This window comes from Amia ocellicauda, chromosome 4 (assembly GCF_036373705.1).
Source record: "Amia ocellicauda isolate fAmiCal2 chromosome 4, fAmiCal2.hap1, whole genome shotgun sequence".
Taxonomy (NCBI): domain Eukaryota; kingdom Metazoa; phylum Chordata; class Actinopteri; order Amiiformes; family Amiidae; genus Amia; species Amia ocellicauda.
Genome location: NC_089853.1, coordinates 41142099 through 41167019, shown reverse-complemented (window position 1 = coordinate 41167019; position 24921 = coordinate 41142099). Strand labels below are relative to the sequence as shown.

Sequence of the window (24921 nt, the reverse complement as noted above, 5' to 3'; positions counted from 1 at the left end):
CCATCTTCAAGCCAGGAAAACAACTCCCATTGTTTGACAGATTTTAAATCAAATTGACAGATTTACCCCCTGCTGACTCTTAGGTACAAATTATACAGATAAAGAATGTTGTACACATACTTGTACTGTTTTAATTCCTGTTTCTTGATGCATATTTACTCAAAATAAGGAATCAAACCAGAAATATGCGATATAACAGCAGCATATACAAGACATCCTAGAGCCATGCAAAACTTGAGCAAGCGAGCTTTACATAAAAACTGAGAATTGCATCACCTTACTTACATCACCTCTTATTTCCTTCATTGGGGAGAGAAACAGATTTTGCAACCGAACTCTCATTTCAACCTTTTCAGTTATTAACGGTTAACAGTAGCCAAACAGGACATGCCAGATATTCAATATGGGTTGAGCCATTGATAACACTAAGCCAAAGCATCTGTTGAAGAATCGGAGAATCTCTACAGTACAGTTTGTAACACACGATAACTCACATCAATGCATTTCAGTTTAAAGATCGACTTTTGACTTGAGAGAGAGGAAAAAAAAACGAAAAAAAAAAAAAAAAAAACACACCCATCTTAAGTCTGTAAAACACTGTCCAATTGTGTCTTAGAATAGGAGTGTTCAGGAAGATGATTTACCTTTTCTACAATGCGAGAATAAGTATATGACACTCTGTGCATGAAAGGGTCCGAGGTCTGTACTGGCAGAATCCTTGTTTGTCAGCTGAGGAAAGTATGCATTTGGCAAAGCCAGTACAGACTTTTCCAAGTTTTTTTTTTTTGTTTTTTCCTCTCTGAGCAATGGAAAAATTAAATAAATCATTCCAAACCTGGGAATTTCCTTCAAAAACAATAAAGAAAGGGTGTGTGTGTGTGTGTATGTGTGTGGGGGGGGGTGGGTGGAGGCATCAGCTCAGAAGAAATTACTAAATTCTTTCACAGCACTCAGACTCTTTCCCGGAAAAGGCTTTTGTGTTATTGGATACCAGTAATTTCGAAACCCAGGCTTATAAATATAAACCAAGGCAGCATCACAACAGGTGCTACTTTAGCATTCTTCAGGACCAGATAAAATATCAGCAATAATGCCTCACTGATGATGACAAGAAAATAAGAAAATTCAAGATTTTCATTGACTGGGATAGATTTTAATCTCTGCATTTTTGCAGAAACCAGCTGTTGTACTGGTGAAGGAGAAGGTGCTTAAGTGATGAAGCACGATTGAAAATATTTGGTTGGTGTTTGCAGCATTGTTTATGGCTAAAAAGGTAATTGTTTATAATATATTGTTTATACATCTATTCCTCATAAATGTTCCAATGCTGTTGATTTGTTATGCTATAGCATGTAAGGTGCTCATTCATTTTTGCTGTCCTGTTAACTGAACTAAAATGAATGAACTAAACTGTGCTCGTTTACTTCTGCAGGATGAATTCTCAGAAGCTTTCTGTCTCAGCGCTGCAGGAGTGTTTGGTTTAACTGCTACGAATCCCGTTTTTGCATCCAGTGCATGCAGTGCCCCACTGCCAGTGACATTCAGCAACTGACTCCTGAACAAGTAAGAACAACAGAGCGTGCCCAGGAGGCAGCTACGGCGGAAACTGACTGCTTGGACTGGCAATGCCCAACCTCCTGACCACAGACACCTCCTTCAGCTCGAAGCAGGAGCTCCTCGACCTCAATGACTGCCCTGCCAGTGTAGGAGGCCTGCCTTTGGAGACCCCCAGCCCCGTGGAGTCCCAGAATGGCTCCGTGTGCAACGCCCTGTTGGACTCAGAGTCTCCCACCCCCACCGCAGAAGACTCCATCTGCAAAGTGCCCTCTTCTCCAGAGAAGCAATATGAAGCAGGCGGACCACATGGAATCAAGTTCGTGCCCTCGGAAACCGAGCAGCTCTGTGGATGGGGAGCTCTCACACCAGGGTTCATGCAGGCCTTCAACACGCCCAAGTGGATGCTATTCTTCCTCTGCGTGGCATCCTTCCTGCAGGGCATGATTGTCAACGGCTTCATCAACACTGTCATCACCTCCATTGAGAGGCGCTTCGACCTGCGGAGCTACCAGAGCGGTCTCATCGCCAGCTCCTACGACATCGCCGCCTGCATCTGCCTGACCTTTGTGAGCTACTTTGGTGGCACAGGCCACAAGCCCAAATGGCTAGGCTGGGGGGTGCTGGTAATGGCGCTGGGCTCCCTTGTGTTTGCCCTGCCTCACTTCACCACAGACAGCTACAGGGTGAGCGTACCTGAGCACACCGGCCTCTGCTCTGACAACCAGACACCGTGCAAGGATGCCAGTACCAGCCTCTCCAACTACAGGTACATGTTCATGCTGGGACAGTTTCTGCATGGCATGGGAGCCACTCCTCTCTACACACTGGGCGTCACTTACTTGGATGAGAACGTCAAATCCAATTACGCACCTGTCTATATTGGTGAGTACATCCGGCAGACTCTAGGCACTTTTGCTTGAGACCAATAAAACAGTGTGAAAGTTTAACCTTCATTCAAAAACAAGAAATGCTTGAATCTCAAACTACACACCAAGCAGGGCAGCACAGCAGCAAAAAAATATATGAATCGGTATCCACATCCAAGTTTGACATCAACTTGGGTCAATGGACTTAATGCTTGCACAGGTCATAACAAGAATGGTTTTGTTTACTATAAAAATTTGCTTTAATTGTTACAGAATAGAAACTAGAATGCTAAAGTTCCTGGAGAATCTCTGTCTGCATGTGACAGTATGTTTGAGTACTATATGAGTTGTATGTGTGTACAATAGTATGTGTACTACTATAGTAAGTACTATAGTAAAGTGCAAGGTACTACACTATAATATACCATATCAATATTTCTTGTAGCACCATTGTAAATATAGTATGACACAAGGTACTACAGTATAATACAGTATAAAACCGTATACTCTAGTATTTGTTATGTAGTACATACTATAGTACATCAAACGGTACTACAGTATACTGTAGTAAACACTGTACCACAGTATTTCTTATAGTACTATAGTAAACACTGTAGTACCTTACAAGGTACTAAATACAACAGTGTACTATAGTATATCAAATTTTATTACAGTATAGTATAACAGTGCACTATTAGTATATCACAAGTTACCACAGTATACTATAGTATAAAAGTGCAATATGGTGTAAGTGTATTATAGTTGTATTGTAGTAATAGTAAGGTAACAGTATACAACACTGTACCATAGTTTATGCCATAGTATATGTTGAAGTTCTACAGTATTCAATAGTTACTATAGTATATCACGTTACTACAGTATGAAAGTGTACTGTAGTATATCACAAACTACTACAGTATACTGTAGTATACTAGTATATTTTGGTATAATAGTGTACTACAGTATTTGTTCTACTGTAGTAGGAACTGTAGTACATCACAAGGGTCTACAGTATACTATAGAAAAAAGGTACAGGGTATTAATTAAGATATGTAGATTGTAGTAGTGAATCATATGGAATAATAATAATTTTGTCCTGTCCTCCTTATACGTATCCAAGTACAATTTGACAGGCAGATAAACACCTTCCCACATCAACGTGCTGGAGACTCTGGTTTGACTCTTATTTATTGACTGAGAAAGGGTGTAACTAAAAATAAAGACAATCTGAGTGATTGTCCTTATTACAAAAGCTTGCTCATAACAACACACAAAGAAGCATAGCTTAGAAATTAGCTGAGGCACATGGTAACTAAAGTGTAGACAGTGTTGTGTAAGGCTTAGAACAGCAATAAAGGAAACTTCCTATAGTAATATACAGTGAGGGAAAAAAGTATTTGATCCCCTGCTGATTTTGTACGTTTGCCCACTGACAAAGAAATGATCAGTCTATAATTTTAATGGTAGGTGTATTTTAACAGTGAGAGACAGAATAACAGCAAACAAATCCAGAAAAAACACATTTCAAAAAAGTTATATATTGATTTGCATGTTAATGAGGGAAATAGTATAAGTATTTGATCCCCTATCAATCAGCAAGATTTCTGGCTCCCAGGTGTCTTTTATACAGGTAACGAGCTAAGATTAGGAGCACTCTCTTAAAGGGAGTGCTCCTAATCTCAGCTCGTTACCTGTATAAAAGACACCTGTCCACAGAAGCAATCAATCAATCAGATTCCAAACTCTCCACCATGGCCAAGACCAAAGAACTGTCCAAGGATGTCAGGGACAAGATTGTAGACCTACACAAGGCTGGAATGGGCTACAAGACCATCGCCAAGCAGCTTGGTGAGAAGGTGACAACAGCTGGTGCGATTATTCGCAAATGGAAGAAACACAAAATAACTGTCAGTCTCCCTCGGTCTGGGGCTCCATGCAAGATCTCACCTCGTGGAGTTTCAATGATCATGAGAACGGTGAGGAATCAGCCCAGAACTACACGGGAGGATCTTGTTAATGATCTCAAGGCAGCTGGGACCATAGTCACCAAGAAAACAATTGGTAACACACTACGCCGTGAAGGACTGAAATCCTGCAGCGCCCGCAAGGTCCCCCTGCTCAAGAAAGCACATGTACAGGCCCGTCTGAAGTTTGCCAATGAACATCTAAATGATTCAGAGGAGAACTGGGTGAAAGTGTTGTGGTCAGATGAAACCAAAATTGAGCTCTTTGGCATCAACTCAACTGGCCGTGTTTGGAGGAGGAGGAATGACCCCAAGAACACCATCCCCACCGTCAAACATGGAGGTGGAAACATTATGCTTTGGGGGTGTTTTTCTGCTAAGGGGACAGGACAACTGCACCGCATCAAAGGGACGATGGACAGGGCCATGTACCGTCAAATCTTGGGTGAGAACCTCCTTCCCTCAGCCAGGGCATTGAAAATGGGTCATGGATGGGTATTCCAGCACGACAATGACCCAAAACACACAGCCAAGGCAACAAAGGAGTGGCTCAAGAAGAAGCACATTAAGGTCCTGGAGTGGCCTAGCCAGTCTCCAGACCTTAATCCCATAGAAAATCTGTGGAGGGAGCTGAAGGTTCGAGTTGCCAAACGTCAGCCTCGAAACCTTAATGACTTGGAGAGGATCTGCAAAGAGGAGTGGGACAAAATCCCTCCTGAGATGTGTGCAAACCTGGTGGCCAACTACAAGAAACGTCTGACCTCTGCGATTGCCAACAAGGGTTTTGCCACCAAGTACTAAGTCGAAGGGTCAAATACTTATTTCCCTCATTAACATGCAAATCAATGTATAACTTTTTTGAAATGCGTTTTTCTGTCACTGTTAAAATACACCTACCGTTAAAATTATAGACTGATCATTTCTTTGTCAGTGGGAAAACATACAAAATCAGCAGGGAATCAAATACTTTTTTCCCCCACTGTACATGTAACATACAGGGTTAATTACTTCATAATGTTTACTATATACTTAACAGAAATATAATAAAGTAAGAATACTAACTTGTATCGATTAAACTGAACCAGCTCTGTTACAGGTCTGAGGAATAGCTTGACCTCATTCTGCCTGGAGACCTTGACCTCCACCTTATGAACTCTTCCATCTTTGCTGGGGAACACCCTTGTGACGATCCCCAAAGGCCATTCGTTTCGCTTGGTTGGACAGTCTTTCATGAGTACAGTGTTTCCTGGCTCAATGTTTGGCCTTCAGACGACCATTTATTTCTTGTCTGTAATGTAGATAGATACTGCTTTCTCCATTTTTCCCAGAATGTGTTTGCAAGGTGTTGCACCTGTCCCCAGTCGCTTGAACAGGTCTTTGTCATCAAATTCACCAGGAGGAGCTGACAATGTGCCATCTTTCTGCGTGAGAAGGTTAGCTGAGGTAAGTATGAAAGGGTCGTTCGAGTCAGTGGACACTGGAGCCAAGGGCCATGCATTTATGATAACTGCCACTTCAGCCATCAGAGTAGTGAGAACCTCGTGAGTAAGTCTGGACAGTCCCGATTGCTGGAACATGGCATCTAAGATCCTCCGTGCTAAGGTGCTAAGTCTGTCTGAAGGCAGGTTGTCCATTTTTGTGTCTGGAATGTGCCACGGAGTTTGCAGCAGGTGACACATTTGTCGATGATGCTGCTCATGCGTCTCTTAGCCACGAATTATCCATAGGCCAGCCATACGAACAGCTCCTTCGGTGAAGAGGCGTCCTTTGTGTTTGATCTGTTCATGGTAGTGACGCACAAGCAAAGTCGCAATATGATGATGCCCTGGAACAATCAGAGGGTTCTTCTCCACGCGTTCAAGTTTAGCTTCTGTGATCCGGCCTTTGACCCTCAATAAGCCATTTTCACCAATGAGTGGGTCCAATTTTCTGAGAGAACTGGTTTTGTGCATCTCTCTACCATTCCTGAGGCGCTTGAATCGAATACCACTCAAATCATTCCTGAGGCACTCAAGCTCTCTGGCATAAGTTTCCTGCTACACAGCACGAATGATGACAGCCTTGGCTCGGGAGAGCTCTTCAACTGAATAGACTTTCAGACAGATATGCCAGCCTTTACAATTAATTGTCTCCTTGGCTGTCATTTTCATGAAGAGTCCAGCCATGTAGGTCAGACAGGTGATGGCACGAGTCAGTGAATTCCAGGTAGAAAACCTTTCAAAGCGCTGACATCCAAGCTGCCTGCTTGAAGTTGTGGCAGCTTTTCAAGCTTGGACAGCAACGTAGGGCCTGTAAGCCAGGTGGTGTCTTGCAGATGAGCTGCTGGTACTGCTCTAGTAGAGATGGACTGTTGCCAAAGACATGGACTTTCATTCGATATTCAATGATTTCCTTGGTGAGGTTATTATCTCTGAACCAGAGAAATCTCAAGAAGTTCCTGTCTTCTTCTGTGACTGGAAAACAATGGAACATTTGCTGAATATCCACTGTAATGGCAATGGACTCCCTGCAGAAGCAGATGAGCACCCCGAGCAATGTGTTATTAAGGTCCAGTCCCGTTAAGAGAGCATCGTTCAAAGAAACTCCATCATGCTGTGCGCTTGAATCGAATACCACTCAAATCTGACCTGGCTTCTTCCGGTGGTATATACCAAAGGTTGGTAGGTACCAACATTCCTCTTTTTCTTTCAGGGGAGGTGTGACCTCTGCATGTCCGTTCTCAAATATTTTTTCCATAAATGCCAGAAAGTGATCCCTCATCTCTGGCTCTCTCTCAAAGTTGCGTTTGAGTTCAGAGATGCAATTAAATGCCTGGGTTCTGTTGTTGGGAAGGCGCCGCCTCTGTTCTCTGAATGGGAGCAGAGCTTCTGAGCTGTTTGCTTAATTGTTACGGGACCCTTGATCCATGATTTTCAGGAAGGTCTCATCTTCGATGGAGTGAGCCACCTTGTTGTCCTCTCTCGTGCTCTGGAAAACTATGTCCCAAGTGATCTTCTACTTCATGAGTGAGTTTCTCAGCATAGCAGTTTTCAATGAAGTCATTTGGCAGCAGATGGCTGTATTTCTCTTTCACAAGGAAACGATTGGGACATGGAGGAAAGAAAGAAGGGCGTCCTCTTTCAAATGTGTATGTAGAAAGTGTTCACGGTGGATGGCTTGTGAACATTTCCCAGACAGACGTTGCCCACTATGACCCATCCTAGATCAAGCTTCTGGGCATATGCAGAGTCGTGAGGGCCATTTATCAGTTTACGCACCATGTGTACTCTTATGATGTCTCTCCCTAAGAGAAGCAGAATGGGAGTGTTGGGTTCCAGGTCAGGAATCTCATGGGCCACAGATCTCAGGTGAGCATGATGGAGTGTGGCTTCTGGCGTGGGGATCTCAGACCTATGGTCTAGGATTTGGTTACATTCGATCAGAGTTGGTAGAGACAGACACGTCTGGGGCTCTTCTCCCCACTGTCTCCTACACATGTCCATCTCCTTCTCCTCCACGTCTTAAGTGAGTAAGGGGAGTTGGGGCCTTTGATCTTGAAAAAGTCGAAGAACGCAGAGCGGGCTAGGGATTGACTGCTTTGCTCATCGAGGAGTGCGTATAGCTTGATTGCTTTGTCTTGGTGGCCTGTTGGATAAACTTTAACAAAGCAGATCTTGGAGCAGGATCTACCACTGAGGTCTCCACCACAGACTTGAGTGCATTGAGAGGTTACAATCAATTGGTGGGGTGCTGTCATCTTCCTCCCCGTCATGCGCTGGCATAGGGTCGTTTGTCTTTGGGGTCCACCGGGCTGGTCCTGGATGTAAGGCTGAGTGATATTGCAACGTTGTATGATTTATTATTATTATTATTATTAAGTTGGTCTTTGTAGTTATGACAAAAACATTTAAAAATATGTAATAATATGCAGGTTAATATGATTGTAACCACACAGCAGAAGTATAATAATTTGGAATAGGAGCATCCTATATTTGTAGTCATAGTATGTAAGTTAGTGTAAGTAAATGTAAGTTGTTGTAATAGTAGTAGTATTAGTAATAATAGAAGTAGTAGCATTAGCTGTTGTAAATATTATGAATCGCAACATTAGAAAAATATTTAATAGAGGCCAGTTTAAATGTATTAACATGTAGTGTCAGTACTTATAGAGTGGAAATTGTCAGAGGGGACACGCTTTATGTAGAACAAATTTAATGTGCTTTAAAATACCATTACTATGCGTACATTCACAGTTATAGGCACTTCCTATACTATGAAAGGATGGATATGGTATGACAAACGACATGATTACGATCTGCTATTAATCACTTCATATGAATTTAAAAGACAGGCATCTAACAGTATACATTCAAAATAGTAAGCATTTAAAGTTATATTAAACATGTCACGTTAAGCTCTATTAACACAAACCGCAATGGGTTATAATAGGGATTAATAGTAACAATTCCATTATAGTCACAAACAGGAATGTGCTCACATGTACACTAAAAATCGGTACTAAAGTCCTGTATATATGAATTTAAAGTAGTGTTACATTAGAGATGGTAGAAATATTAGTATAATATGTTTATGGTTTTGTGTATTATTGTAATATATAGGCTATACGTTAGTATATATACGATATGAGGACCGCAGTGGGAAATCCCAGTGCAACGCGCATGGCGCAGAGTATAGCAGAGACTGGGAGGCGGGATCGAACTCTGGGAACCGTGAGCACTGATTGGCTACTGTCTGGTCTGTAATTTGCATAACGAACGCTGATTGGTTACTTTTGGGGTTTTAAATCGCTCATAGCTCAAACACAAGCAACCTGACCAGTATCAGGACGAACAAGTGTGTGAAGTTTGATCTGTGTAGGTTAAGAACTGTAGCAGTAGCAGTCCGGACAAACGGCAGAACAATAAAAAGAATAAAGCTTTTGTAATAGGAAAATACTTTGCATGTTTTGACATGCAGACTAATAATTAGATTGAGCTGCTTATCTCAACAATTTACTATAACTGACGTCATTATATCCTGCAAATATAAGAAGTTAACAGAACAGTATGCTTTACAGGTGTTACAATTACTTGTACCAAAAAGTAGTATTACTACCTGATTTTCAAAAGGGGAATAAAAAAGTGGTTCCAGTCTAAAACCTCACTTGGATCTCTCAAACCACTTTCACATTTATATCCAATGAGCATCCGGAGAGCATCCACTTTCTACACCCTTTACAGTCTGTACCACACAGCATATACATTGTGATTTTGTGTTATTGAAAATAATGCAGATACTTTCAGCACTAGCGGTCAAACATTTTCATGGTTGTGTGTGGAGTATGTCAATCTTTAAAATCACTCGGCACCAATGCCACTAAGCAACCATAGAGTTCAGATGATTGTTCATAGGATCAGTGCTGACCTGATTTTATTGTGTGTTTGGGAAGGACCAGGGCCTTTTCTGACCCCTACAATTCAGTGCTTGTGTAGTGTGCCAAAAGTTAATTCAATTTGACCTCAGGCATTTCTGCATGATAATTATTTTGGCAACACAACCCCCTGCCAGTAAGGCAACATAACAAAAGCAGCTGGAAAATAAGTCGCATGCAAAGTGCCATAATGATCACGGCAGAGCATACGATTCTGAGTTATGGCAGAATCTTGTCATAGGTGGAGTTCACTGCCTTTCCAATACAGAGCTCGTTACTAAAACACATTAGCCCATAGACACATTTTTATTGACTGATAATATATGGTAGCACAGATAGCTTTAACTGGAAAGACTGGATTTCTGTAAATCTGTGGACCATAAACAAGGAAAACAGACCAGAAGATCAGGGGGTCCGAGTGACTTACAACACAAACCAGCCGGGTTCCTTTACTTCATGCCTAAATCTGCCCGCGGGTCACGCTAGTGTTGATATGGGCGTCTGTTACCAAAACACTGGCCAAGAACTAGAGCACTAACACTGACAACAGCCTCCTCTCGTGTTGTCCCCAAGGCTTAAGATGTGGAAAAAACCAGGGCTTTTACATTAAACCATCAGTGCTTTTAATGAGTCTACAAAGTCCTCTACATTCCAGTAAGGCGGCTCGCAGCGCTGCTTTTTACACAAGCCGACGCCAGCCGCAGTGCATTATGAATTCTACAAAGCAGGGGCACCAGACTGTAGCCATGGAAACTGTGATCTGTGGGTATACACTGTAGGCCAGAAGAGCTTGTTTCAATGAAAGCGGCACAAAAGTGCCTTCATTTATTTTGTAAAAATGCTAATAAAAGAACAAAGGGCCATCTGAAATACTTTACTCTGGACAATTAGCACTGCAATATTAACAGAACAACATGCTAGTGCTCCTGTAACAGCAAGTGGAACCTAATTCTCTGTCTGTAACAGGATTTTGAATTTGTCAAGCAGGAATTAAAACTGATGACTCACTACACCAGATGACAAATGTAAAGCGAGGATCATAATTCAGTTCAGTTCACTATTTAAGAGTTCAAATATAGACCTTACGTATAGCTGAACATATGAGCCTAAATAAAGGCAAAGCAACCTTAGTATGAAATAAGGGCAGTTGTAGATTTAGGGGTTCAGATGCAAAGGTGTCTGAAGCAGTGAGGAGAAGAGTATGGAAACCCCCCTCCACCCCTTGCAAAACAGCCTATAGTCTGAACTGCCATAACACTGTCCATTTACAATGACATGCAAACACTTTGTATTGCCAGGACTCCACAGAGAGAGTTCAGTGTGAGGTCAGGGATTAGAAACAATATAAAACTTAGTTCTCGTCTCCAAATTGTATCCTCTAAGGCTACGATCTTGGAACATTAATAAATTGCATGTTTGTTTTGTTATGCATCACTGAGGAACATTATATCACACTACATAAATTAAGGCAATAACTTTTTCCCTTTGTGTAGAAGTGTAGCTGGGGCAAAGGTTGCATGCTCGTTGAGGGCAACTGTATAAATAGATGATCCCAAGGAATTGACACAAATCCTTTGTTCCAGCCAACAGCACAAAAAGGAAAATTAAAAATATTTGTTTTAAAGGAAAACTGAGCCACATTAAATCAGGTTTTGTTTTGTGTTGGTTTGTCAATAACTGATTTTGTTTGGTTTCTTGTACAGGCATTTTTTACACTGCTGCTATTGTGGGTCCCGCTGCTGGATACTTGCTGGGGGGTTTCTTCCTCAACATTTACACTGAAATCCATGAACCGTAAGTGTTTTTCATGATCTTCTTCAACCAAACCAACGACCGTACACACAGAAACAGATTGAGAGTGACACAGAAGACACTCCTAGTTCCAGGAACATTCATAATACTGTACACATACACACCAGGGTTTTCCTCTACAGTTCTAGTCAGAGCATGGGTTCATTTATCACAGACTGAAAGGGAAGGGACTCTCTTACAGGGGAAGTAGCACCTTCTTGTGGTTGCACTCAAATCTCCGAAAGGAAGAGGTACCTCACTTATTCTTTTGCACGTTCCCATTTGCAGCGAATCGCAAAAACCTCACTAGAGCACAATTACAAGTTTAGCTGTACGTCTTTCATTTTCCTTTGAGTACACAGAGGATAGGAGAATATCTAGATCGTACAGCATTTTAAGTTATGAAATGCAGAAGAGAAGCTTGTGTGTGAAGGAGCCCCTACACTGCGTCGGACATCAGTGACGCTGGACGCTGACAGCATGGCGACCCAACAGTGCGTCTCACTCACTCCACATAATTACCTCAGTGTCTGCTCAGTGACTCACCCCCTTGAACAATCCAGTTTCTGAACGCGTGACACGTGACTGAGCAGGCCCTGGGGGGGTACTGTGATGGCGTTTGAGTGTGCGGCCCTGCTGACCGGTGGACCCGTGTGTTTTCTCCCTGCCCAGGACGGAGCTGACCCCTGAGAACCCTCTCTGGGTGGGCGCCTGGTGGATCGGCTTCCTGGCTGGCGCAGCTGCTTCCCTGTTAGTTGCCATCCCGATCCTGGGCTACCCCAGACAGCTGCCAGGTACCCGCCTTCTTCCGCAGTCTGAGGCTGTATCTACTCATTATGCTGCTGTGGTCATGTTATGCATTTTAAATATTAAACTATTCTCCTGTGGTATAGAGCTGTGTTGACCGGTAAGCCATAATGCAGTCAAATGCATCACACACTTAAACCAGCCTACGACCAAAGCTTCCAGAAAACACACTCAGCTTTTATTATCGTATCCACAATGTGCACAATGATCATAACTCTTCTGACTCAAACTCCAGGCTCCCAGCGCTATGTGGCGATGCGGGTTTCAGAGGCTCATCAGTTGAAGGACGGCAGCCAGGAGACGGCATCTGACCCACAGTTCGGGAAAACCATGAAGGACATGCCCAGGTACTGAGCACTTCCATCTATGGGCCCTGGGGACCATCTGCATGAGGGAGCAAACCAAGTCTCAGCATTTGACACCGTTCCTGTTCTAATCAAGTTAATGAGCTTAGCAGTCCTAGCAGTGCCTCTGCAGGGAAATCATAACAAAACAGCATTCTTTGGCTCAGATACAGAATCTGTATCACCTTTCTCAGACCTGGTGTGGTCTCTCTAGAGAAGGGTGAAAGCTACTGTCCAAGCAGTGGGGGAGAATGTGACAAATCAGAAAGATATAGCGTTTTTGTGTTCAGATCCCAGTTTCCCATGTGTCAGGAATGGCTTCCAGGATGACTGTGATTGTTGGCAAGCTTGAGACTGTGAATGTGGCTGACCTCAATCATTCCCGTTCCTCTTACATTTCATTTCAACTCATGGAGTAAATGTCCATACTTAAAAAAACATTTCAGATGTTTTTTGTTTACCCATGAATTGATCTCAAGTCTCTCTCAATTATGAAAATAGTTTGCCTATATTGACAGAGAGTTAACTACAAATTCTATTTGGAAAAAAAACATGTGCAACTCCACTTGGCAACTTTTGTCACCCAAGGGATTTGGACTTTACCGACATTGTTTTTAAGTCAAGTCAGGAAGGTGATGCCAGAAATGGAAAGAAATTAATTCTTTTTTTTAAGAGCAGGAGGATTTTGCAGGGGAGACATATTTTATTAAAAATTGAATGCCTTGCTTCAACCTGGTTCATAAAACAGCTTATTCACATAATTTGATACACCTCCACATAGATTTAGTTTAATACAATCTATATTTTTTTATCCCACTTTATTCACTACAACAAATGTATTTATTAAAATCTTGGGGGGGGGAGTGGAATTGTACAAATGTACTACATTTGTGTTTATATGTAGGAGAAGCTGGAGAAACCACTCCCACACCCACAATATTTTGTTGTAGTTTTTTATCCCAGTTCAACAAGCAGTGCTTTTGTTCATTATTTTTAAATTATACACGACGGCCCCATCCTTGCCCAGAGCTGCACACCGCAAACGCGTCTCAGTTTGGGGATCGGCATGGAAACTAGTGACTACAGGGATATGAGCTCATGCTGTATATGCCAGACACATATTGTGGCACTGTGTGGTGCTGCCCAGGATGCCAGGCCTCGCTGAAGGATGAGTGTAGGAAACAGAGGCATTCGCAAGGCAGGGTACAGTGAAGGAAAGCGATCATACAGTGAGTCTGCAACCAAAATAAATATGCACGGAACCCAAACAAAAGCCTAGCTCCGTTTGACTCTGACCGTACTGCACACAGGCCCCGCTCTACACACAGATACTAACAGACAGACATACACCAGCAACCAATCCAAGTCAAAATTTGATAGCAAAGTCCAATTACTACAAGTCAATTCAGTGTCACATTGGCGAGTGCTGATTGTTTGCCCGTTCCCTCCAGGTCAGTGTTAATGCTGCTCAGAAACCCCACCTTCATCTTCCTATGCTTCGCTGGAGCCACTGAAGCCACACTGATCGCAGGCATGTCCACGTTTGGGCCCAAGTTCCTGGAGTCCCAGTTTAGCCTGAGTGCCTCAGAAGCTGCTACATGGTTTGGTAAGGCTTTGTATTATCGTGATGATGATGATGCGTTTTATGTTTTTTTCTGATTCCTGTAAGACGGCTTGTATTCAAAACAGAAATGCACAGCCCCTTCACCAACAACAAGCCAAAAATAAATCAATAAAAAGTGTAGGTGTTAAGCTAATTAATTGTTATTCCTGTATGACAGCTCCAGGAGCCAGTAGCTTTACCAGCAGCCCTAGTCCCAGAGAGCCGCAGTCTGAGGTCTGAATCATGTTATTGTGGGAAAAAGAAAAGGCCCACTTACCAAGTGCAGGACTGCGGCCCTCTCTTGCAGACCCTGTGCCTAACAAGGTCCCTTTACTGCCACCTGCCCTGTGGTTAAAAGTATGCAATGATCCTTCCTTGTGAAACACTACAGAGAAAATGACCTACTGATTTTAAAAATAATGATTTAATTTTAATTAAGCTAACTCAGTATTCACAGCATGCAGACCCTGAGAACTCAAGAAGCAGACAATGAGCTGTGTGTGCTGGGTGTCTAGGTTACATGGTGGTGCCAGCAGGGGGAGGTGGCACCTTCCTGGGCGGCTACATTGTGAAGAAGCTGAACCTGCGCTGCCGAGGCATCATCAAGTTCTGCATGTTTTGCGCCGTCATCAGTTTGATGGCCATCTTTGTATTCCTCTTCAACTGCTCCAACACGCCTGTGGCCGGGGTCACCACTCCGTACTTCAACAGGTGAGAGGAAGCATGGCCAGGGACCTCTATAGGTAAAAGGTGTAGGTACACACACACACTTACCACACTTCTTCAGATTCACATTCTGTATTTGGTTCCCCCCCCCCCCCAAAGTCTTGGTGAAAGCAAACAGTTGTGGAAGCCATCTACTAAACTAGCCTTTCTAGCAAGATTAGAATAGATTAAAAAAAAAAAACTAAACCAGAAATCAACAAAACCGTGTGGTGCATTTCAAAACCACTTCAAACTGGATCTGTTCCTGCAGAACCAAGCAAATTGAAGCACTAAAAAAACAATCCCCAAATCTCTCGCTGAATCCTCACGATTGACAATTTCAATAATGCAAGAACAACAAAATGACCATTAATAAGTCCAAGCGATAAGGAAAATCCAAAGACAACAAAGATAAAATATAAAGTAGAAATAGCGCAAAGATAAATATTCTGGTCTTGGCAGCATGGCTATGTTGAATGGCACAACCATCGACTACATAAGCTGGCCTGTGATTGCCCAGAGGAAACCCGGGAGGCGGCGTCCGTCTTCCACTTGGACAGCTCTGCTGGAACGGCCTCTGGAATCACTGCCTGACTCCAACTTCAAAAAGACACACAATGCCTGTGTGGAGCTTCACACTCTTTTACTCTGAAATTAAGCTATTTTAGATCAGCAAATGAAAAGGCAACAGAATTGGAATGCCTGTGTTGGTTCTAGATTTTTGTCTTGACTATGACCCAATCTATCCGAATTAGCGGTAGGGGCGATATAATACATGGTGGTGGTGTAATACATGAATAGATAAATAAAATCTACTCTTTTTGATCACTGTATTGCTTTTGAAGGGAACCAGAAGATTTGTTAACCTACACTCATCCTTGTCTTCCAGCTCTGCAGGGCAGTGGACTCCTAATCTCACGGTCAGCTGCAACCTGGGCTGCCACTGTGACCAGGAGCTCTACAGCCCTGTGTGTGGGGCCAACGGCATCATGTATTACTCCCCCTGCCACGCCGGCTGCCACACCCTCAACCAAACCCTCAGCACGTCCGGCAAAAAGGTAGCTATCTATCCTGTAGAGGTCACAGTACTGCCATGAGTTTAGGAAGGTGGTCCGTTCACAGAAAGCTCAGTCAGTCAGAAGAGTTCCAGTGCATGTGTTTCTGGAAGTCAGACTGGGTGGCTAAAGCAGGGGCAGAGCAGGTGTCAGGAAAAGGATACGGAAAGCAGAGTCAGAGTGAAAGTGAACGAGCATATGGCCTGAGGATTCATACCCAGCAGCTTCAGTGGAAACTGGGGCAGACGTTTCCTGCCAAACAGGTTTGAGACAGGATTCACCTTCCATTCCATGGAGAAAGGGCGGAGGGATGAATTGATTGTGACTGGCCTGTGATCTTCCCGCAGGTGTACTCGGACTGCAGCTGCATCGTGGGAAGCCTGTCCTCCTGGGAGATGGGGGTCGCCGAGCTCGGGAAGTGCAGTTCGTCCTGTCCGTACATGCCAGTCTTCCTCATCTTCATCTTCATTGTCATCCTCTTCACCTTCCTCTGCAGCATCCCTGCTCTGACAGCCACGCTGCGGTATGTGCACCTCCCCAGTATCGATATAGATATCTCTGTCTGTATCTCTCTATATGCGTGTGTATAACAGTCTCTTGCATTCAGTTTTAAATAAGTGTGCAGCTCAAAATGAAGGCAGATTCAGCAGCTGTCCAGTTTCAGTAACAGGAAATTCAATTTTAAATAGAATTTATTTTCTTATATAATCTTATTGGCTGCTTAACATCACTGCCTTGTTGACACAGTTAATTAATTTCAGACATTATAGCTATTGAGCTCTGCCTGAACTCAGGGTTACATCGGAGCCAGGAAAGCAGAATAGCAAAAAAACTGGGCTCCAACACACACAGCCCTCCCTTCCGTGGATTAGCAGGCTGCTATCTTGACAATATCCATCAGCTGGCTTCTCTGCTCACTGCAAAACACTGTTCACTGTTCAAAGACAGAAAGGCTCATTTGTCTAGAAAATCGGTTTAGCTGTTCCATAAAAGAGAAAGTCTTTCATCTATTTGGTTTCTTACCAGTGGATTTACCCAGCTGCCACCCATAAGCATTTTATAAACCTGGCCCCTGCTGCCTATTTGTTCAGGCCCATTGGAGAGTAGGGTTAAGATGGAGGGGGACACAAAAAAACTTTTTTGCGAGTTTTGCAGTGGGTAGAGTAGGAAGCCTCTGGAAAAGACGCCCAAGAGCAAGTACTGGCTCTGTAATTTCCATGTGCAACTGAAAATGAACCCGGATGCGGGCGGTGTGTGAGGGGGTCGATTGGGATTGAGACAGTTTTTCGTTTGTTCCTCCTTACAGGTGCGTTCCTGACAGCCAGCGCTCGTTTGGCCTGGGGATCCAGTGGATCGTTGTGCGGACACTAGGTACATGTGGGTTTGTTCCTTGCCGTCACTATGGCAAAAGTTACAAAAGTCTAACATATAGCAAGCAGCTTTATGAAAACATGCTATCATTCTCACTCCTTTTTGCAAGTAAATTAAAATAAGAAAAAATACCAAGACCAGTTTGTGCCTGCATGCTTCTTTTTGGTGGTAGAAGCAATTTTATCCAAAATATCCAAAAATATGCATTTCTCCCTTCGCTAACAGGAGGAATCCCAGGTCCGATAGCCTTTGGCTCAGTCATCGACATCTCCTGTTTGTTGTGGCAAGACCAGTGTGGAGAGCAGGGCTCCTGCTATCTGTACCAAAACTCTGACATGAGCCGATACACCCTGATAGCTGGTGTCATCTACAAGGTACAGTCCCTGACAAGAGTACAAACGCTTCAGTCTAGTGGAATAAATCTAGCACTGGGTTACTGTCCAGACCCCACTAAACCCCTTACATTCACAGGTTATCCTCCAAAACCGATTAGATTAATTTATTCGGCGTCTTGCAGAAAGCACAGACGTCGCTGTAACCTTGCATTGGGAACGATGACACGTATTGAGAGGCAAAATCTGAGAATCACATTAGCTGCGGTACATTAATCTCCTAGGAGATACAGAAAGACACTTTTACCTTACTAGAGGAACCGAGTTGTGGCTTTCCATGAAAAACTAAATCCGATGTTCAACACTGAGGAGACCAGAGAACTTTTTTTTTTATTGTGTGTGCATAATTTACAAATATGGATCCATAAAGAAAATATAGAAAAACTGTTTTCTGTACAGTACATTGACCTAGCAGGTACAGTTTGTATTACAGTATGTATTTATTTGCAATGCCTCCCGTTGCAGCTTCTGGGAACACTGTTCTTCCTGCTGGCCGCTCTGCTGTACAAGCCTCCCCCCGAGTCTCCGCAGAGCAACAGTGAGAACACAGACAACGGGCCTGGGAACAAGGATGAGATGGACCTGCCGGTGAAGGAACTACCCCAGGAGATCCTTCACTCTGTAAATACCAAGCTCTGACCTCATCATCACATTTGTCACCACTCCATCCACCAACCCCTGCCTGCGATTCCCCCCGCACACCCACTCCCATTCCCACCATCTTCTCCACCCACCTGGGCAGACTGAGGTTTGGCTAGGAAGGACCATGCTCAGCTAACAAATCTATGAAGTCAAAAGAATTTGGAATTTGATCAGCCAAGGGTGACCGACTTCCTAGTGAACAAAATTTAGCCAAACACGAAAGGCTCACTGGAGTATTGAAGTATTTACAGACTGCAGAACCACTGACACTGTTTGTTGCCAACCATCAGCATGTCTTTTGCTTCAGAAGATTGAGTATCGTCAGTGGACATATATAACTGCAATGAAGACTTATGAAAACTACACTCAGATGCCTTTACTACAGAATACCTGTAACTTGCTCGATGGTGACTTCAGGATTACATTCAAATGAACAAAGGCTGAAGTCTCCAATGCCAATTAACAGACATAAGTGTAACATTTGATCTGTAATTATCTTTACTATCTTGGGCTGTTGGTTCAATATCAACAGCTGACCCTATGAATGGAAAGCAGTGTGGTTGCCAGTCCTGACTGAACAGGACTTAAATTCATATTATGGTTTGTTTTATTACCTTGAACATATTTACTTCTATGACTCTTCTACAATTAGATGTATATACTGATGCATTTTGGTAAGCACTTGCTTCTTGTACCCACTATAAAAGATGAACTAATAATGCTAAATATGTATCGAACCTCTGTTCATCACAGACTGAAAGAGTCTTTCCCCATGCAAATTTGGATTATAAACAATTTCTTCACTTGCAAGACAATTCAGTTATATATATATATATATATATGCTTGTCAGACATCATTTAAAATCCATTCCAAGTCTGTTGTTGATGTAAAACCACCACAGGGGTCTTCAGTGTGCTAAAATGGAGTGAGGTATCCCACAGATGTTCACGGTTTACAGGTTTTGGATTTCAGTATCCTATTAGAGAAAGGGCTTCTGAGGACACCAGAGGCTATGGGCATATTCCTTTGTAAATTTGTTTTTAGTTTCCAGAAGCCCTCAACCAGTCTGCACTGAGAGCTAAAGAACTGATGGCTTCAATTCAGAGAATAGAGTTTCCAGGATATCACCAGGGGACCCCGTTCCAATCAAAACCAAAAATGTTAAAACTTGTGAAAACTAGAAAATAATTATTCTAATCCTCAGCAGGAACAGCAGTTTCCTGCAATGACCAAAAAACTAAATAAGTGTATAATTGAATTTGAGTTTCAAACTAAACCAAGCAGAATTTGCATGCAAGTAATTCTCCTTCAGGTTTCCCTGTCTAAGAGCCAAGGCCTGAGGGAGACCGAAGTAATGGTTTGTGAACAGATCCATTTGAAACAAATCCCAAATTATGAATTGATTGAAAAGGGTTGACCTATCCTATCACTGTGGAATACAGCTCTTCCTCACAATTTTCTCCTTCTTGAAAGTGCATGGATCCCATCTTCAGGAGCCAGTTGACAAAATTAGATTTTAAGAAGTGGAAATGTAAGAGTGTGGGAAATCAGTAGAACGATTTTGCTTCAAAGTATTTATGTTAATAGAGTATTTATTTACAGTATTTATTTATAGGTGCCCTACAAACACTGCACAACTGGAATTATTTTAGTTTTTCTTCCTTTTCATTTAAGAAGCATGTCACAGAGAGACCATCACAGTTCACTCGAATCTTTGGTCTGAAACAACCATTAGACACCACCATGGTTTCCAAAACCATCAATTCATGTCCACAAATATGAAGGAAACCGAGATCAATCCTGCACTTAGAGCATGTTCTTGTAAAAGCACTTTGTCACAGACTTTGTCTACATTCTCAGACTGTGATTGTGAAACCTTTATAATAATCAGTTGGCTTCACAGTTATTTTTTACAGGAACATTTCTGGCAGAGAACAGAGCCAATAGATGAGGAAATGCTCAACACACAGTTGCTAATATCTTCTGTAATAAAGTAGCACACACAGGTGCACACAGAAAAACATACTCAATCAGATTGTATTTAAACCGTAACACCAGTTTCATAAACCCTGTCATTGTCTTTGTTTAGTGCACATTTTATTCAATTCATACATTTTGTAAACGGTATACCTGAAACTTCAGTACAAATGTTTTTAGTAACTGGATACTATTGTGGTTTAAATTTTAAAATGTTAAAAGTTAAGATATTTTATTATTTTTGTATTGTATCAACACGATATTTTGAATCTTAATCCACAGTCATACATGTGTGTCATTTGCACGTATTCATTCCTCCTGCATGCTGTTAATGTTATGGCATGTGATCCTGTGCCTGTATGTACAAAACTTTTCAGACAGAAGACAACCCATCATGCATAACAGATAATAAAAAAGAGGAATCAAAGTCAGACCAGATTTATTTGCAAACAAAGTAGGGCAAACTGTTTGGAAACCGATACAAAACTAATTAGGCTGTTGTTCTGAGCAATACAGTAACCCTTTCTTTCCATTCCACTAAGATTACATTTTACATTACAGATTACATTTTTCTGGAAACCCTTTTAATATACCATAACAAATCATAAAATTGAACTCTCAGATAAGACTCTTTAACGCCTCATGTTTACTTGTATTTTAATATTTCTGAAATGTTTTTTTTTTTGCTACCCATATTACAAAAAAGCTGTCCATACTGGTGGTACTGGTACTGGTACTGAAGCCTGAGACTGGTGACTCTCTCATACTGACCAACAGACCAGGCAATGTAGAAAACAGGCTTGGCCATGTGATAGGAAGGACAGCATCGCCTTGACACTGGGAGAGCCTGCCCTCTTACTGGCAAAGGCAGCCGTAGTACAGTCCTGTGCATCAAGGGTTATTGCCTTCTCAGCTCTAGCGCCCAGCAAACCTCATCCATCAAAGATCCATCCTAAATAGAAGCTGTTATTGTCTTGGCTTCCTGAGTTTTAATTTCCTTTTCCTGACACTGAAGACAAATATGAGGATATTGGGGATTTTTTTTAATAAAAAATAAATTGGTGCTGATCCAATGTAGTTTCCATTTTCTGCACATTAAGACCAAATGCTGTTAACAAGTTCAAGGCAAAGATTTTTTTCTTTACATAAAATGAAACCTTTTACTGAACAAACAAAGAAACTACAACAAAACAACAAAAACTGCTTAAGTTTCACACTATCTTAAGGTTAGGTAGGAAATACTCCATTATGGATACCCAATTCTATACTCTGAAGAAGATCCTCACAATCATGAGAGCTCACATGCAGGTACTGCCTGGGCCACCCAAAAGATTTAAGACTTTTAACTTGAAATGCTCTTCAAGCATGCTTTCATTTTGTGGGGCTGTATTGTTATGTAGGCTAAGTTTATAGAAGGGCTTAGAGCTCCCTAGATCAAGGCACATAAAAAATAAATAAAAAATTAAGTCCATGGAGACAAACAACAACTAACAAGTCCAAAGGAACTGGCCGCGACCGACACTGACATCACAGCACTGTTGATGCACTAAGTGAGAGTTTCTCCATTTGTTTCTTGTAGACGTGCAACATTTGAGATGGAAAAATTGCACCAAATTATAAAAAACTCTCTCTCTCTCTCTCTCTCCTGAATGTAGTGCTAAAGGAGCTCGTGTCTGGGCAGTCAGAGTTGGCCATGGTAACACTCGTCGGGTCCCCGACAGGCCAATGTGGTCACCACAGCCAACGAGGCCGGTCTTGGTCAGATCCTGCGGGCCCAGCTGACTCATCTCTACAGTGCGAATGAACTCCCAGCCCATGGGAACTTGCAACACAGAAATTAAGTTTAGTTTTAAAAAAAAAAAGAGAATGTGGAAAGATTTGTATTCTATTCACATGATCAACTCAACCCCATTGCTTGTTCTAAAGCATGATTTGTCTTTTGCCATTTTGGAATTTTTTTTGGTTCAGGATTAAAAACATTTAACATTTAATGAGTGAGTGAGATCCCATCTGAGCCAAGACATTCCAATTCTGTTGTTTTGCTGTTTTGCAAGTATACACAAAAAAATACAAGAAACGCTACATAATTGCCTTGATGACTGCACAACGAAAGGGCTGTACTGCATATAGAAGAGATGACTATAAATATATGCTGTTTTCTAAGACTCTTGCTTTGAGCAGATTAATTGTAATGGGAACAGCTGCATCTATTGTTTTTTAGCTCTGTGTGAAAACAACCTGCTGTGAAGAGCACAAGGCTATAGCAATGCAGGCAGTGCAGGACAAACTGATGAACTGTAGGGACTCCACTACTGAGAGGGTTTAGTTCACTGCTCAAAGTTGAAAGCCACAATGATTTCCAAATCAACGCTAAACTGTAAGTTTAGATGTACAAATACGTGCGAATAGACGGAGCTCTCGTTGCACTCCAGCGGAACAGCAGGTTTTCATTCCTATTCACCCTGGATAATGGTGTTGGTTAAGAAATAAATAAATAATATAGTACAGCTGGGGTAGAGTTTCCCACACTGGTCCTGGAGAGCTAGGGAAGTCTCTGGTTTCCATTCCAAACAAACCCTCAGTTACACTCCTGAACCAAATCTTGGCTTAATCAGATGAGATCTATAGGAATCTCTTCACCCTTGGTTGATCAGGCCTATACAACCTGTAGACCCAGGACCTGACAGGACATGGGTCCATTTACTAATGTGTTTGCTTACAGACCCTTACACTATTAATGGACATGAGAGGCACTATAGTTCTGTGATGAAGCTGATCTACATCTTGATTGCTTCTGAAACTGATTAGGCACTTTAAGCGCTGTTCGTAAACTTTTTGAATATGGCTGTTTTTTTTTTTTAAAGGCCGTGCCAGTTTCCTCTGATGAGGCAGAAAAATGCTATTCAAAAATAAAGTGTGTATCCTCCTTTTGACGTCTGTGAGTTGTTGAATGTGGCTGTGGCTGTTCAGTGTGAGTGTTTTATCCAGATGTGTCCGTTTGATTGTAAAAAGTTGTTACTGGAATCCCCGCCCCCCCCCCCCAACATCTGTCTTGATATAATTTATTTACATATTTATTTATAGAATGGTGACGTCAAAATCAATGTCACTAAACCCCTCTTAATTCAGATGGGTATGTGTGTGTGTTGGGGGGTATGGAAAAGCTTTACTGATTAGGCTAGTAGCTGTATGTCTCGTGAGACAGAATAAAACTGGAGATGACAATGGGACCAATCTTAAAACATTCCTATATTTACAGGCCCTCTGATCATCTCTCATGTGCCTAATCCATGTGAGCATGGATACTGTAGCATCTTACTACAGACATCTGAAGCTTTTTACAGGATTTAGCTCAGTTTACTAATCAGGCAGTTGGGAAAGTTTTGTTGTTTAAAGTTAGGATTTAAAATGAATTCCAAGAGGTATCAAATGCTAACTCTTTTGGTGGTTGAGAAACAAATTAATATGTAAACTGTAGCAATTAGCTTGCATAGTCATGCTTTAGAGATCATAAAAGTACTGCTGCTATACAGTTAAAACATCTCTTCATCTGAATGATTGTATTCTGGAGGGGAAGACATACTATTTATTTACAATATGCACCACTGATGATATGAATATAAGTTCAGATTTTAAGGGGCACAGTGTGGGTAGGTCCTTGTTTTAGGAAAATCATTTCCTAAAACAAGCAAAGATTATGTAAACAAGTGAAAGATTCCCAATATATCTATATCTATGATGACTATGCATTTAAGACTTCTGTAAGTACTGCCACCTCTGGCCTCTAAACTATCCACTTTCATAAAAATAAATTCATGCAAATTCATGTTTAAAATGCAAATCAAGATAAGATCTGAAGTGTGCATCTTAATGGCCCTGTACCTTACATGCGGTCTAAAAGCAAAGCTGTTCTAATTGTATTTCGTGGGATGGTTTGAATTGTGACGTGTCTGAGATGTTGGTATATTATGTATAATTCTACAGCCATATCTGCCTCGGATCGATTTTTGTAATTAAATGAAAATTGTTAGTGTTGCTAAATCAATGCAAGATTTTTTTAAGGAATAAAAGTTTTGTACTGAGCTGTTTAAATAAAAGTACTTCTTGACAATGTAAAGTAACTGCTCTTTATTTAAAAGTCAATACACATGCATATTTTCGATCTTATATAGAAAACAATCATTGTAATTAAACTTGACATTTGGCTTATATTGTGCATGTACTCATTCATTTTGGACAAACCTAGCTCATCTGGCCCGAAGGACAGTGTTTTTGACATGAATAATACATGTTTTTGGCCAGCAAATATAAATGTTACATTTCAATTTTCACTTTTCATTCATGTCATTTTAAATAGTTATTTTTCTTCAGCTGCAATGGTGTTTATTCCTTCAACCACTAGGAGTCATTAAAATTATACACTAGACATCCCCTCA

At 41.8% G+C, this 24921-nt stretch overlaps 1 protein-coding gene across 5 annotated transcripts in view; it reads left to right on the top strand.

Moving 5' to 3' along the window:
- Positions 1-24602, top strand: part of slco4a1 (solute carrier organic anion transporter family, member 4A1) — a 43746-nt gene extending 19144 nt beyond the window's left edge. For 3 of the 5 annotated variants that reach the window (XM_066702260.1, XM_066702263.1, XM_066702261.1), the window contains exons 2-12: positions 1433-2439; positions 11501-11591; positions 12261-12382; positions 12631-12742; positions 14191-14345; positions 14858-15053; positions 15937-16105; positions 16450-16625; positions 17409-17473; positions 17699-17847; positions 18331-20912. In XM_066702260.1, coding sequence (XP_066558357.1) covers positions 1626-2439; positions 11501-11591; positions 12261-12382; positions 12631-12742; positions 14191-14345; positions 14858-15053; positions 15937-16105; positions 16450-16625; positions 17409-17473; positions 17699-17847; positions 18331-18504 — 2223 coding nt within the window. In that variant the 5' untranslated portion in view covers positions 1433-1625 and the 3' untranslated portion in view covers positions 18505-20912. Of the gene's footprint in view, positions 1-1043; positions 1274-1432; positions 2440-11500; positions 11592-12260; positions 12383-12630; positions 12743-14190; positions 14346-14857; positions 15054-15936; positions 16106-16449; positions 16626-17408; positions 17474-17698; positions 17848-18330; positions 20913-22140 lie in introns of those variants that run through there. The other 2 variants (XM_066702264.1, XM_066702262.1) reach the window with 2 other exon arrangements.
- The last annotated feature ends 319 nt before the right edge of the window (positions 24603-24921 follow it).